This window comes from Glandiceps talaboti, chromosome 16 (assembly GCF_964340395.1).
Source record: "Glandiceps talaboti chromosome 16, keGlaTala1.1, whole genome shotgun sequence".
Taxonomy (NCBI): Eukaryota; Metazoa; Hemichordata; class Enteropneusta; family Spengelidae; genus Glandiceps; species Glandiceps talaboti.
Window position 1 is genome coordinate 8,951,764 of NC_135564.1, and position 16,964 is coordinate 8,968,727.

A 16,964-nucleotide genomic window follows, 5' to 3' on the forward strand; every position below is an offset into this window, starting at 1 on the left:
ATCAGCGCCGTGGACAGTCAATAGCAGGATAGCAATTGTTGGGGTTTTTTTGAATTTGCCCACTTCCTTTACCTAAATAGCATTTTTACGAGGGTCGAGTTTAGTTATATTAAATAACTTATAATACCTTATACCCTGAATAGTATTGATTCACCTGTGGGTGAATGTATTTTTGTATAGCTGTATACATGATGCTGTGCAACAAATCTAAATCAAATTGATTTTTGGGTCCATACCTAAAAATCAGCGCCCTCAACAGCAATCACGATTTCTACCTGTTACTGCACTATATGCGGATAAAACCGACCACTGATTAACATGTCAAATGTCTAATTGTTGGTATTTTAATAATTTCCAGTAGATTGTGGCAAAAAATGATACTATATACGTTCGAGATTTTAAATTGTCACTACACCTTCTACAGATAATATTGACCACTAGTTAAAATATATTAAAATATATATAATATCTTTTTAGAAGTATTGAACAATTTAGTGAATATACATGTATCTTTGGTAATTACTGGAATAAAAAAATATATCCCAGCTGCAGGTTTAGCCATAAAAAGAGGAACAAAATAACTGAAAGCAAACGAGATTTTCGACAGTCAAAAAAGATAATCTTCGTAACGGGTTTTTAAATTTCAACTCCATATCTGTTACTATTAGTCTAGTTCCTATACAGTATCGTTATCATTTACAACCTCCATAGGCCCAGGCCCACAGTTACAGCAATACCAAGGCCAACAGCTGCAGCAATACCAAGGCCAACAGCTACAGCAATACCAAGGCCAACAGCTACAGCAATACCAAGGCCAACAGCTCCAGCAATACCCTGCAACGTACGTTCTCCAGCAACCCGGTCCAACCAATCCACCCGGAGACAGAGCACAATATTTGGTCCCCCAGCCGGTCCAGTTTATTCAACAACCACAATATATACTGGCACCACCTGGCCAGCAATTGGCAACCAATCAGCAAGGCTTTATCCAGCAGGGTGGTAGTCATGTACAGCCATTCTTCAATCCGATACAGGTAATATGTGTTTTTTTTTCACAGTGTATGTTCGTATTGAATGCTATGCACAAGGTATTGGCCGTGTCTCTCTGCAGCCGATGGGAGTGGGCTACTTTGATAAATTTTAGAGGGTGTGCTGCTCGGGCGCCTACCACATGTAGTGTACCAGTCCCAAGAATGTTTCCGCAGACCCATGAAAACCGGATTTACGCCGCTGGAGGCGCTATATAGGTCATCACGTGTACTATGTTTTTTGAGTATGTAGCTATCACTAGTATTTGCTATAGTATATACATGTATATAAGCTCAATCTCTGTTTTTGAATATGAAATCCCCACCCCAACCAACATCACCGTACTCAATATTATAGTGTTCTCCCCAGATTGCAAGCATGGCGGCTAATTTGCAAACTAATTTACATAGAAATAACATTTGCATATTGATCAGCATTATAATATGCATGTCTTCAACACTGAAACAAACTCTGACACGTTAATTTTAACAATAGATACATGTACATTGGGATCAGCCATTTCTCTTCATGTGGAAGTATTATGATTTTTTGTCATTCAAAAATTACTAAAGCTCAAGGATGGTAGAATACTTTTGTAGCACGGGTAGAAACCTGCCAAGCATGGCAGCCGAGATGGCAAGGACGGTGTTTGCACCGTGCTTTCTCTATAGTAGGGAGAATATTGAATTATCTTTTTTTTCTCTCATTTCAGTTGGTTCCTTCCAGTACAATCACCTACAAACAGAAACCTCTTTCTCCCATTTTGGGCGACATGCCAGGTGGACTGATCTGGAAAGTGCCATCTCAGTCGAGCCCCAGACTACAGCAATCTCAAATGGTGTCACCACCGATTCAGTCCGCTCTACCGTTCAAACATCATCACGACAAGACGGTAGAAGAGATGGTCGAGATGGAAAAATCCAAAGAAGGGGATGAGTCAGGAAGAGAGAACGGGAGTGAACGGGAGGAAACGATGGAAGAGGAGGAAGAAATGGTTCCGATTTCTCTAAAGAACAGATATGAGAATATAAAATACAACCCAGAGCTCGAACCTATGTACCTTACTGGTGACATTAACTTGACTGGGCATTCTCGCTTACCGGACGTAAACAGGAAGAGGCGTCGCCGACTCCAGGAGTACCTACGTGACCGACCAATTAAGAAAATAACTCCTCCAACACCAATGTTTGCCATTTATCAGTTGAGAGAACAGCACTGGAAGCGGAAACTGACGCACACGGTTGATAAAGAAGAAACGGGAGAAATTGATTCCCAGCGCGATAGACACTTCCGTACGCTTAGCGAGATGCTAGGAAACATGCATAATGATACATTCACCCGTCTTGATGGAGAAGAGTTCAAGAACTCGCACACTAATGCTTGGTCGAAGAAATCCACAAGACCGGTTTCCTCCGACAGTTCTGATTCTGAAGACGATTACGAAAACGAAGTCTTTGAAGAGGAAGTCAGAAAAGTTGTCCCTGCAAGGCACAAGGAGAGATTGCAAAGTTTCGGCTTCGACACGCCTGATCGTGTTGCTTCGACGACCAAGGCAACTATGCTTTCTACAACCGAAGAAAGTCAGAGCAGTGGCGTAAGCAGTGAAATGAAAGATTCTGCCTTCAGTGACGATTCCAACGATGTGAGCAACTCATCTGGTGACCGACAGCGAGATAGACAACACCAAATTATGCATAAAGACATACAATCTATACAAAAAACCCTTAAACGCAATACCTTTGGCAAAGATGTTAGAGTGACCATTGAGGACGGGCAAGAGTATGGACAACACAAATTTGATCCTCGTGATGCTAATACATCTCTGGAAACTCCACAGTGCATGGAGAAGATCTCTCCCCCACCACCTGTAGCGCCCTCTAAGGCAATTAGGACACAATGTTTCACAGGTACGTGAACTTTTGTTTTGCCAGACAATACAAATGTATGTTTGTATTTCATGATTATCATGTATTTCATGTACAGAAACAAGTTGAAAGCATGATCGCTATTGAGGGTGCTGATTTTGGGGTGCGGACTTTAAACACTGAAGTGAAACACTTTCTCTCTCTATGTAAATTCAAACACATTCATATAAAATGAATTGGGCTTATTTAAAAGCCAAGCATGTGGTATTTCTAAAGGGGTCAATTAGCAAATGAAAAAGTATACTTTTACACTTGACATGGATGCTATAAACGATTGTGGTACTTTACTGTGACAGAAAATGCTTTGCTTTGGTGTAATGCCTAATGGGTTGTATTTGTCTTTTCATGTACTTAACGCTTTCTACGCTGCTGTACATTTCAGAGCACAAACAGACTGGTGGAAAGAAGCGCATGAAGTCTCCTGCTTTTACCTTCAATGTGAAAAGAAAGAAAACTGTAACATTGGGAGCTGCCCTCAAAAAAGGTAAGAGAACAAATGAGACAAGTAGGACCGTACTCTTTTAACAACCAAGGGAGTTTTTGGCATATATTAATGTGGGTCTATGCCGGGGGGGGGGGGGGTTCACACATTGTATTCATCTCCTTATCTAGCACAGCCTAACCTCAATCTTACCAATTTTCACTGCCTATACAAGTCCCCAAGATGCTGATTTCGAGGATTCTGATTTCAAACCACTGTCGTAATATGGATGCCTTGTTGACGAGTGAAACTTGTCCTTTTTAACGTTTTAAACTCGCCTAAGATCATTAAGATAGCAGCTACTGACCTGTTTAGTATGTGAAAGAGTTCCATGCATTTTGAGTCCATATGGGCCTGTGTCTGGGACAGTAGTAACCTGCTCTGACATTTTGGCTTTGACAATTCCAAAGTGAAGTTTCGCCCGTTACTATTTGTGGTATCTAGATGATCTCTCTCTCTCTCTCTCTCTCTCTCTCTCTCTCTCTCTCTCTCTCTCTCTCTCTCTCTCTCTCTCTCTCTCTCTCTCTCTCTCTCTCTCTCTCTCTCTCTCTCTCGCTCGCTCGCTCGCTCTCGCTCTCGCTCTCGCTCTCTCGCTCTCTCGCTCTCTCGCTCTCGCTCTCGCTCTCTGTGTCTCTCTCTGTCTCTCTCTGTCTCTCTCTCTCATTCCATCCATCTATTCATTCACAAATAAAAGCTTTCTTATCGCCCATTACTATTTCAGGTCCATTGCGACGCCCAAGACAACCGACAACAACAAGAAATACACAGTTAATTCAAACTCACGACTGGTTGGAAAGAGCTTCCTATCTGGCGACAAGCGCCCTCAGGGATAAATCTCTAATTCAGCAAAGAAGAACTCTCAGGAACAAATAGGACAAGGGAGTTGTGTACACTGAAGGCAACGACATAAAAAAAAACTGAACAGAGAGCGTTGCATGCAAATGAATTTTTAACACTTCCTTGTGACATTGCGATGAAATGCAAAAAGTGTATATAAATATATATTAAAAGAGCACCTCCATCATCAGTGCGATACTGTTAAGATCCAGAGTAATTTATTATAATGTAAAAACCATATTATATCAATGATACTGTAATATCTTGTATCTTTAAAAAAGCAAAATATATTTTTGTATTTCACGATAAATTGAGTCTTTTTAACATATATTGCAGTTGGTGTTAACTTCAAGGGTAGTTTATTGTATGCGGTAAAAGTGACATTTGTTGTTTTTTCTGTCTTTGAATTTTCAATTTACTTATTTTTCCTATATATGCTAGACGTTCCTACTTGTGTATGTGGTTTTTTTCTGTTTATTTAAATGTTGAGTTTTGATAGATGTTCAATGTTTTTGGGAAAGTGAAATAAATTATTTTTTTTGTAATTCAGGGTTGTGTCTGTTCGGTATGCGGGATGTTTGTGAGAAAATGGTTTACTGAATGATGTACTTATGAAGAAAATAAGTTGAATGATTACTGTGATACGAAATTTAAATTGAACCCTCTCAATTTGGTGGTCATAACGTGGCACAAGTAGAGATTATGAGCTTCATCAGCAGCAGAAATAATATATTCATGGTTGCACAATGAATATTCGTAAGATGTTTTACAGGAAGGAATAAGCACTCGGGAGTCATGAATATGCATGAGATGTTTTACTGACGGGAATAAGCACTCGTGAGTCTGCATAATCATTATGCAACCATGTAAATAATGACACTGCATAGTCACTCTGGTTTGCTAGTAAATTGTCATCATGTAAATTGATAAACATTATTCCTAAATATTTCTGCCAATACTAAAGTGTTTCTGCCAATACTAAAGTGATAGCGAAATATGCTTTACTTATTAGAATACTTGTAAGTATCTAAAGTGGGTATAGGATGACCAACTGGAATTATTTATTTTGGATGTGTCCCTACTTGCAAAAACAACGTGAAACAACATATACCAAGTCCTTTATTAAAACTCAATAAATTGCAAAAAAGCTAGAAAGTGTCTGAAAAGATTGTTATTGTACGTACAATAACAAAGATTAATTTCACATTTTATTTTAATTTTTGGCAATTCATTGAGTTACAAAGATGGACTTGGTATATGTTTTTTTTTCACATTGTTTTCCATGTGGGGAAAACAGAGTTGTTTTATGAATTGAAAATCCAACATAAATCATGACAGTTTGTCATCCATATGGCCACTTTAATCGACATCAAAAAGTACCCCCTAAGCTGAGACGTATGAACTGAGCGTGTGCCCCTTCAGAATTAATATTGCGAATGTTTCATCAACTCATCACTTCTTCGGACTTGACACATCGTCTAACATCCACTTATTAATATAATAATACCTATAACTTGAAATGTGAACACAAAAAAATGTTAATCGGAAAAAATAAAGTTCACTTGTTGGTTAGAATGCTGCTGTACAGGCGGAGGACCTTTCAAAATAATATAATGCTGTAAAAGGGCCATACTCTGGTGTCACCGATATATCCATTTTGTAACTTGGCAATATACACCAATATTGAACTTTGGTTTCTAGGTGTATTCTACATTAAATATATTGCACCTGGTTAGTAAGTGAAAATGAACATTTTAGCACTTAATATGAATATCAAAATCAATTAATATACACATTGTTTTGTAATGAAAAAAATAATCTTGATCAAACGAAGTAATATACCTCCGATGCCACTAACTCGGTGGCGGGTGATCCGCTGTCCACGTGAGTCACGCCCTCTTGTGGTCAAACGATGCACAGGTCTCGCCACCAAGAATTTCAAACATTTCAACCATCAATCATCGTGCAACACTTGTTGTGACGTAAAAATTATCCCATGGAAATATCTAAATTTTCAGTTTTCTATGCATCTAGAGGATTAAAAATGAACATTACTGAAATCAAGATTATTGAGTTTATATCGATTTCGATAAATATGAGACTTGTGTGAAACCTCTTGTATACTATTAGCTGTCAGTATCAAATGGCCATGGTGGGTAATTAAGGGAAGTGCTGGTCGCGCTTCCATTTCATCTGTTCGTAACCATGGTTACTGTAAGTTAATATATTTATTGCAAGTCTGGGCTATTGCTTCCAAAACTCCAAAAATATAGTATTTAGGAAAGACTAAAGCCAGAAAGTTGGCGATCCTCCAATGTTTACGGTGGCACCCGATAGCACACCTTGCTAGTTCAGAAAGTTGTGAATGTTTTACATCACGATTTCCTGAGGATTTCTGGACGATAGACATAGTTTCAGATCCTTAGGGACTATGTCTCTTGTATATTGTCCCTAAATTGTTTGGCCTGTCGATCCCCTGCTTCTATAACTTGTACAGAATCATAGGATTTCTCTTCCTTTAACTCTTGCACTGGAATAATGTGAATATAGTATGGTAAAATCCTCGATATTGCCTTTTATGGTCACTGGAATTCATCACGGGGTCAAAGGTCAACCTTCTTCCTCCGTATCCGAGTATATATTACGATTATCGTTACGTGGAAACAATTCGATACTTGCGTCTACAAAGTCTTCGGCAGTTTCTAGATCAATCAAACGTTCCTGCAAACAACAACAACAAAACGCTTATTACTTCATTTACATACACACAAATTAGGAATATAACATTACTTCAAGTTAACGTTGATGGTTCACTTTATTTTATACCTACAATGTACTGAGCTTACCACAACTTGACTTTTGTGAGATGAGAGGACCAATTTGTGGAATTCTTGAGAAAGCCCGTCGGTTCGGAAAATCAAATAACTGATGCAAACATGTATATGACTTTTACTGGTATTAAAAATACACAGTTTCTTTTAAAAGTACAGAAACTGATGTATGTGTTCGTTCTTTTACCATTTACGATCAGTTTTCTTAATAGAATTTGAAATCTTGGCAGTGCACGTGTAACACAACTAAATGCGTAGATCCTTGACAGCACAGACAAAATAAAGCTAAGTTACCTTGTGCGTTATTCGAAAAAAAATCTTTTAGTTCATTATCCTGTTTTTCAGTTATCATGAACAATTTAACTCACCATAATCGTTAAATATCGCTGAGATTGCGCCTGCGCACGATGACCTACGAACATTGACGATTCTTTGACGAGTTTATCGATCAATTCCCGTGCTTTCACATCTTTCGCGATGTTTGAATGAGTTTTGGCATGACATGATATTGGACTCAAAATTCCAGTCTCGACTTCGTCAATAAACCCTGAAACAGAAGGGGGAAAACACAAACTAAGTAAAAGACACAATTTAAGGATAAAAAAATAATGTTCTTCAAATTACGTCAATTCATAATTTACAGTATAGTGCAGTTTGGTTCGTTGCTATATGCAGCTGTGTAACGTGAACAAAGACACGATGATGCAATTCGGAGTAGCAGTGCGACATGCAGTATTCCATGCCATGCTGTTATGTCATAATCTTACTTTACGTACGATGTGTGTCGGTGTGTTGCAATTTAGTGTACAGTGGTGTGGTGCGACATTACGCCTTAGTTATAGTGTGGTGTGTCATTGCGACCTATAAATATTACAAATTGCAATGCCCACAAAATGAAATATGAAAACTAATAACAAAATTAAGAAAATATCAAAAATTCCAGTCGAAAAAAAAGCAATCACATAAACGGCATATAAATGTACTGTACTGTGGTGTGATGTGATGTAATATGATGCCAAGTGGTGTGGTGTGGTGTGGTGTGGTGTGGTGTGGTGTGATGTGATGTGATGTGATGTTGTGTGGTGTGGTGTGGTGTGGTGTGATGTGGTGTGATGTTGTGTGGTGTGGTGTGGTGTGGTGTGATGTGATGTGATGTGATGTGATGGTGTGATGTTGGGTGGTGCGGTGCGGTGCAGTGCAGTGCAATGTAATACGATACGATACGATGCTATGATCAGATGTGCATATGAGGTGATCACTTTCTGTATTAAAGCTTGCGATAGTAACACCGAGACAAGTCTCTGGACTAACACCTTGAATCCTGTATCTATCAGATCAGTTCACTTGGACGTGTTTTGATTATGTAGAAATCTGATAAAAATCTGATGTAGTGAATTTGGCGATAATTTATCCCTGTCTCCTACTTTTATTGTCGTACATTTGTTATATATAATATGTATATAACATACATTATATATATATATATATATATATATATATATATATATATGTATATGTCTATGTATATGTATATGTCTATGTCTATGTATATGTATATCTATGCCTATGTCTAGCTCTGTTGTTTGTGTGTCCGTATCGTATTTAATGCACATTGAGGATATTTGTGGTTGCGACCTACTGCCACGCCACCAATTAAAACCACCCATCATCGTCACAAGTTGCCTTTAATAATCTCCTCCACCGTGCAACCGAGAACAACCCATTGACAGTCTTTACCATTGTAGGATACGACAGAGTTAAAATTCATACTATTTCACACCTTGGCAAGCTGAACATAGTGTTGTTGTATTCTGGACAACCACTTCACTATCGCAGAAATCTAAAGAATGATGGTTATACAATATGCTAAAAATCACATTTGAAACTTGTACACGTTTTTGATATCATACACCATATATGATGTCTCTGATCATGGAGGCTTCCCTTATACTTCCATGTGCAGGCATATGGTTTCTGACTTTGCTGGACTGGTTTTACTTGAACTACAAAGGTCAACCCAATTCACACCTTCTAAATCCTCCTATAGCTATGTCTTACACTATCCAATACTGATAAGACTTCAGCAGCAACTCAGACAAGGAGTTGGTTATAACCCGCTACACAAACTTTAATATTAGCTCCGGTAGAGGACTGCTAATCCCGTACATGTCAAACAATGTGTCAACATTATGACAGATAAAGGGTATAACATCGGTTATCATCGGTTATCATCGGTTTCTACGTTTCACATCGGCTTTCAAGTAGAAAAACAAAGTAAAGTTGTTTTATTAGTTAAACAGATACCGATTACTCAATCCATACGGCGGCTTTATCTCGCGTAATTCCGTGGTAACTACGGAATGGTGAGGTAGAAGTAGAGTTATTTATAATTCAAGTTAGTTCCCAGAGTTAGTTCTCTGTTAGTTCCATTCTCGTAAACCAGAGCACATTTCTGCAGAAGCAACGAAGTACCTCTTGGCGGGAACATTTCATCCGGTGCCGTAAAGAGGCCTGTGGTCTACGACACTAGCCGTCTTATGGTATGTCGCAAAGCAAAACATAGAAATGTAATTCACTCTGGCACAATGTCAACGAAAAGTGTTAGTGAATAAACAATTTCTCGTGAACTAGAGGTAACTCTTCTCTCACAAATCGGCTGAGTTGAAGCTTATATATATATATATATATATATATATATATATATATATATATATATATATATATATATATATATAACTATATAACTATATAAATATATATAACTATGTAAATAGTTATACCGCTCTACATGTGTATGTATTGAGCACTGTTTGCTCCAGTATAGACATATTGTATATGTTGAGAGTGTGTGTGTGTATACATATATATATATAACTATATATATATATATATATATATATATATATATATATATATATATATATATATATATATATATATATATATATAGGGGTCAGGGTCGAATTCCTTACGTATATGTCCATGCTCAGCCACTGATCATGTGGTGGGAACTTTGGAAGACCATGAAGACATATGATGGGGACATATTCTTATGTGGTATCATAGAGATGATGACGAATCTACTAAGTTGTAGCTCCTTCTTGAAGACGTATGACAGGTTTCACTATAATTCTCATCACTTATCAATAGTTATCGTTTTCAGTAAAGTGACAAAATACGAAAAAAAGAGCAAGGGAGAGCAAAGAAGCAGTTTTTTTCACTGTAAAACGTACCTAAACCCCGTAAAATGACTTTCCAACATTCCTGGACGTCCATCCTTTTCTGTCGTATTTTGTTGATTTCAATGTCGTACTGCAACCATGTCTGTGATCATAGACCGTATGAAAAAAAAATGAAAATTTAAAACGATTACCACGGTATTATAATATAAATACCATCATTTTTCAGAAATCGTAAGTATACAGAGCTTGAATAGCCTGTTTACGTCGCTAGTCTGTAACTACGAATGCTCTCGCCTATAATGGGTAGAGTAGAGGAAAGCTATCGTAGTACAGATCAGCGACGTAGACAGTCTGGAACGTGATTGAAAAATGCAAAGACGTACATGTATATCGTGTGATAGTTACTCAATGTTCAAGCTAACAACTTTGCTTATTGAGGGAAGGAGAATTATGCATAACTCCTCTAAATATACAATTCAAAAAATATAAATATAATACTGGAAACCCTTGGTTCTTTAAAATAAATTCCTATAGTATCTGCAAAGGGTTCAGTTATATGGCTGAACCCAGGGAATCACAAAATGTTGTCTTACCGGTGATCCTGGTTTGGTACCTTCTTGACGTTGTAGTAGTCGAAATAATTTCATGTCTTCCTCACATTCCGTATGACTTGGGTCGAAAGGTTCATTCCACAAATTCAGTTCATCTTGGTCAGTTGAACTCTGTAACCCTCGTGGAATACGGCTGGATGCTTGGGGTGGGTAACTACTGTGATTTAAAACGAAAGGTCACGTAAGCAACTTCAAAATGACGAGAAAAATGTACCATAATATTGTTAGATTTTAGTTCGTATACATAGAGAAGGTTTTTTTTACATCATGCTATAAGTTTAACGTTTTATTTTTGTTAGTTAATTGGTATGAAAAGCGAATTTGAATAATAATAACTATATGTTTGGTGACGACTGGCCGATACTTCATTTAGGGGTAAATGGTTTATGTCTGTTTTTTAGACATCAAAACTTTTGTCTGAAAGATTGACGAGGGTTCCACTAATGGCCAGTAATGGTTGAGTATATACTTATCATATATAGTGGTTAAAAGTATGTGAGGTCATATACGTGAGAACGCAGTACTATGAGTCCAGTTGCTAGTCCTGTGACAAACGTACTCCAGGTTCTCAGTAGGTGGTCTTCGATCGGCTCGAAATTTACGGTGATTCGTGTACACCCATACAGTGAATTTCATAATACCGTTCAGCTTTTCTGTCTGATACAACCACGCAGAAACCAACAAGAAACTGCACATGCCACACTTCAGTAGCAAGGTCGCATTTTTTTTTCCTACATTCAGTCAAAACATAGATGTATTAGGGGGGGGGGGGCTCATTTTTGCCAGGCCAATTTAGTTTTGTAAGAAATGTATAGAGTTCATTTCTCCATGTCCTCACCTCTATGTCGAAAGAATTTTAGGTTGTCGTATGCTGGTGTTATGCCAGACAATAGGTGTTACTTATCATTATATTATATACTTTCGGATTAGTGTAATAGTGTCTAGAGGTAAAAAGCGTGGTGAAAAAAACCGCACTGTTTACGTTTACCCTTTAATGCTTTATAAGTATCCTTCTTACTAGATGGTACAGACAGCTTACAGCATAAAGGCCTTACACACATGCAGCTACGCCTGCATTTGTCACTCTGATCCGAAGCGGGTTGTAACCTTTATTTGCATCATGTATTAATATAAATGTGGTATTATTAGTCATGCAATTTTAAAGTTACGTTTTTTTTATTATCAAATATCTCATTCAAAAATACAACACCATGGTATCGTTTGTACCTCAAACTGATCTGAGCAGTGGTTTGAGGTAACCGTTGTACAAAGTGTGGGTCAGCTGTTTGTTGATCAAATAAAACATGTTTTGTATTTATCTTTATGAGTTTATGTTATTTACCGTGACAAGATTGTACAAGTGTTCAATACGACATGTCGATGGATTGAACGTTTAGTCACATTAATGTGGCCGCTCCTTGCTTGTTTCGGGTTAGATGCAATGGTAATACACAGTGTGGTTCTGAACATTTTTATCTGTTACGACGTCAAAATTAATCGAGCGGCTATGAAAGCTGGGAGGGGACACTTCTGACCTTCGATATAATCGTTAAAGTCCGAAGTTCGAAGTCTGCAGGAATTCTGTAGAGATTTACATGTCACGCGACAAGTTCAACTGTCACCGGATAGGTAACATGTTATAGGTGTATTTTTTTAAGCAAACTACTAGTACCCCAGTCTGTACAACCAATGCAACTTGTGGACGGGTTTCCGAGCATTTGCTTTTGAAATGTTTTTATTGTAAAACAAATATGGCGCCGTAACATTTGATCTTGTGAGCAATTCTGTAGTGACATCAACTACACGTGTTTCATTGTAATTATAAATTATGATAAAGGCAGCCAAGCATTTTTTCTAAATCATTTCTAAAATGTTTGCTTCATCCTTCTTGTTAAATATTTTACACGACCCGGAGCTAAATGTGTACGCAAGCTTTGTATATTGGCCTACCTGTAAGCTAAACACTGTTGATATACATGGGGAGTTGGGACCAGGAGCTAAATGTGTACGCGTGCTTTGTTTATAGGCCTACCAGCAGTAAGATAAACACTTGTTGATATACGTGGGGTCTATCTTTCCTCCCATTATATATATATATATATATATATATATATATATATACATGTATATGTGTGTGTGTGTGTGTGTGTGTGTGTGTGTGTGTGTGTGTGTGTGTGTGTGTGTGTGTGCTGTAGATTTTAGGGCGACTCAGTTGTGCATACACCATTGTAGTACGTACAGTCAGATCATTCTACTGAGACAGCACGTACGTTCCGTCCAAAGTCTTCTATATGCTAGACTGTTGATACTTAGCCATAACAAAACAGGAACGGTTACTCTGACAACGAACGATAGACTTCATTATTGGTGAACTAAAATGCTTATTTCATTGGCATGAATTTTTGTATCAACTTGAGTGTTCGTAGTCGTAGTATGAATCGTATAAATTGTACACATACCAAGTAAAATCCCAACGTCGTAAACCTGTAGGCCTCTTTTATGGCACTGTCCAAAAACGTACCCGCTAAGAGTTTATTTTTGTTGTTTCAGCAGAAATATAGGCTCTGGCTTGCAAGAATGGTAAAATCAAGGGTGCCATGACATATATATATTATAGATGTAGTAAAATTAACAAAAACTGTAACATTTAGTGAATTTAGAGTGGCCGACATTTTTACATTGTGATACTTACGTATATCAATGTCCTGGTTTTCCATTGACTAAATGTACAGCCTACATTTGTAACAAACACATTGTACAAATTTGCAACAAAACGTCTTACGTAAGTACCTTTAATAAACAGCCGTTGTGTGGCATATGTACGGAATATTTATACCATGATAAGATATCTTTAACGATATTATTTTCATATTTAAACCCATGGTACATTTTGGTTGCCTCAGGGTTAAACCATGAACCCAGGTATTGCACCAGAAAATCGAGTTTTTTAAAAAAAATATTTACGTTGTGTGTTTTTAAAATAAATAATTTACTATATTCGCTATTATTTTTATAATCCTCCTTATTATGTAAATATGGGTTTACATTGTGACTATTTAAATCATAATTCGCTTCAGAACTCTGGTCACCAGCTTCATTGTTCTGAGAACCTAGTACGGAAAACACAAAACTTATTGTTTAGCATGTAGAGTGTTATAACTTTGGCAGCATGGAGAACAAGTTTGCCCTCAAGTTTTCACAACAGCTTACCTGAGTAAATTTGTGTATTCGTCTGGTTCGTCAGGGGTCACTGGTTTCGTTAGTTCTTTTGGCGGTGGTGAAGGTTGTCGAATGCAACAAAATATTCTCGCGAAGCAGCCATATCCGTTACCTTCCGGGTCCGATGGTGTGCTTTTCATACTTTTATTATAGGTGTTATTGTTCGCTGACTGTGTTCCTTCTTTTGACATGATAGAAGTAATGACTTTGGTTGCATACACGATGCGGGTGGAACGCCCACTAGATTAAATTTTACCGGAGTTCTGAGGCATTCCAGAAACATCAAAACGTATATATACACACCCGTGTTATCCGTACAACAAGAATCGGATAAAAACTCGGGTACGTCACATACCTGTGTGCTTGTAAAGTACTTTGTTTTCGTTATTTCTACAACTCTGTGTAAATAGCATACAATCTGTTGGCTTTTAAATCTTTCAACAGGTATAACCATTTAAAGCTATCCAGTTCCTACGTGGACGAAAACTATCATGAACGACAGCACCACACATGAAGCAAAAATACCAGTGCCCTTGCATTTGTTGTGATCCGTGTGAATCAGCACGTCGATTTGAAGATATGTGCACGACCTTCGGACGCCATGACATCCACGACTGTACTGAAGTATGGCATTACCTGTCTACATAACGTGTGACCCTAAGGTATGTATAAATCACACTGTGCAAAGAAACTCGTGATCGTGACGTAATCGTTTATTCAAATCACACTCCGTGTACCAGAATCGAATTGTAGACTGTTTCACTATTCAGCCATGACCATGACTAGCACCTACAGGAAACAAAATCCAGACGCCGAATGTTTTTGTAGTTTTGAAGAAGAAGAAAAAAAATGACTGAATGCGGAAGGTATACTTGAGTGGGTGAATACAATAGGTGTTCGCGTACAGATTTCGGTACACCGCCAACCTCCCTAACTTCCACGTTTTAATATCACTAACCAATACATATTTCAAAGTGACATCGATCGATATAATATGATCTGTAATTTCATTGTTGTTGAATCACAAAGTAGTACGAGGTCAATTTCTATAAAGGTGACTGTAAGTTTATTTACAGCTGACTTGATGAATGCCATCCATTCATGACATGTTCGAAACCAGTTTTGTTAGCTAACTTGGACTTTCGCCAATGTACACAACTCGTAGCAAGAGACAGGGGTACATTGTCATCGCTTAAGTGTGTGTGATATATTAAGTATTAGTACTCATCTGGATGGAATCAGGGTGAAATCTAAGGGTGTGGAATCTATGGGTAGAATTTAAGGGTGGAATCTAGGGGTGGAATCTAAGAGTGAAATCTATGGTGGGAACTGGTTCTTTCCATGGAGCCTGGTAGGCAGTCCTTCAGAGTCCTCAGTACCTCCATAAAATCATCCACAGGGTGCAGCGAGCATGTAATTGATTGATTGATTGATTGATTGATTGATTGATTGATTGATTGATTGATTGATTGATTGATTGATTGATTGATTGATTGATTGATTGATTGATTGATTGATTGATTGATTGATTGATTGATTGATTGATTGATTGATTGATTGATTGATTGATTGATTGATTGATTGATTGGATGATCGATTGATCGATCGATTGATTTATTGATTAGCAGGGATCAGTTACCACGAAAATTTACCCGAAAATTTGCTTTAACTCTTATCTGATCTACCGGATGATTATCACACCGGACAAACACTCAAACATGCACTAACAGGGAAGAAAGAGAGAAGGGAGTTAATATAAAGTAGTAAATGTATGACTGAGTGTGATAATATCCCAGAAGATAAGCAAAGTGTTTATGTAACCGGTCTTTTGGCAATTATAAGATTAGGAGTGTTTTAATTTAGATAAGAGGAGAGGAATAGACAAGATGCCTTTATTTAGTTAATAAAGAGAGAATTATACACAGCTGAGAGAAAATTAGCCAGGGAAAGAAGAAACAAATCATATCACTACAAAGATGAGTGAGTCAATTGATCAATATCACACTAAATAAGTTTTTATTTCACCACAAAAAATAATCATTCAATCGATTAATCATTCAACCAAACAATAAATCAATAAATAAGTCGATCGATCGATCTATCAATCAATCAATCAATCAATCAATCAATCAATCAATCAATCAATCAATCAATCAATCAATCAATCAATTAATTACATGCTCGATGCAGCCTGTGATTTATTTAATCACACTGAAATTAACACGTCTTTTGTTTCACGTATTTTGTGTTGAATACTTAGAAAAAACAAGAACGAAATTCACATTCACTTGATATATCTATGCATTTTTGGTATTGCACCCTCCAAATAAGTCATTATATTTTGCAGCGGAGCTGGCTTCACGAATTCACTCCGCCACAACCTAGCTTGTTGCCCTCCCCTCCCATCTTATTTGGACGGGCCCTTTGATTCGTTCGGTGATGAAGGTCAGTACACTTTTTATATCTACTGTACTGGTTTACCATTCGCTATTGAGGCAAACTTCGACACAGTTGCATACACAATTCTATAATGAAGCATTCGTACCGGTAACGCAAAGTGTCAACGATGGTAAAAGATATCACCGACGCGAGGGGGATTTGAACCCCCGATCTTTGGCTCCGGAGGCCAACGCCTTATCCACTAGGCCACCGCGCCGTGGCCCATACTTCCGGAAAATAGCTATTTTCATTACACAAACTGCACAATAAACATAACAACTGTGAGCAAGGACTATTATAATATCTGTATGGCATCTTTGGATATAACGATCATCTTTGAGCGACATTCAGTCCAAAAATGGAGGAAGATGTCATGCCATTGTGTCAGGTAGTCAAACAGACATGTCAAA

The 16,964-nt window shown here is 37.6% G+C and overlaps 1 protein-coding gene, 1 long non-coding RNA gene and 1 other non-coding gene across 3 annotated transcripts; 1 reads left to right on the top strand and 2 right to left on the bottom strand.

Annotated features, from left to right (window-relative positions):
* The first annotated feature begins 3,339 nt into the window (after positions 1-3,339).
* LOC144447253 (uncharacterized) lies at positions 3,340-4,456 on the top strand. Its single transcript, XR_013482004.1, has 2 exons — positions 3,340-3,438; positions 4,157-4,456. It is a non-coding gene; the product is annotated as an uncharacterized LOC144447253 (long non-coding RNA).
* A 1,071-nt stretch (positions 4,457-5,527) lies between these two features.
* On the bottom strand, positions 5,528-14,577 carry LOC144447473 (melanoregulin-like). The gene is made up of 5 exons (XM_078137506.1): positions 14,107-14,577; positions 10,879-11,053; positions 10,337-10,427; positions 7,472-7,650; positions 5,528-6,993 (listed from the first exon to the last, which is right to left on the bottom strand). Exons 1-5 carry the CDS (start codon positions 14,304-14,306, stop codon positions 6,883-6,885), a joined length of 756 nt encoding a protein of 251 aa, XP_077993632.1. The 5' UTR covers positions 14,307-14,577; the 3' UTR covers positions 5,528-6,882.
* A 2,121-nt stretch (positions 14,578-16,698) lies between these two features.
* On the bottom strand, positions 16,699-16,771 carry Trnar-ccg (transfer RNA arginine (anticodon CCG)). Its single transcript has one exon. It is a non-coding gene; the product is annotated as a tRNA-Arg (tRNA).
* Positions 16,772-16,964: the final 193 nt, after the last annotated feature.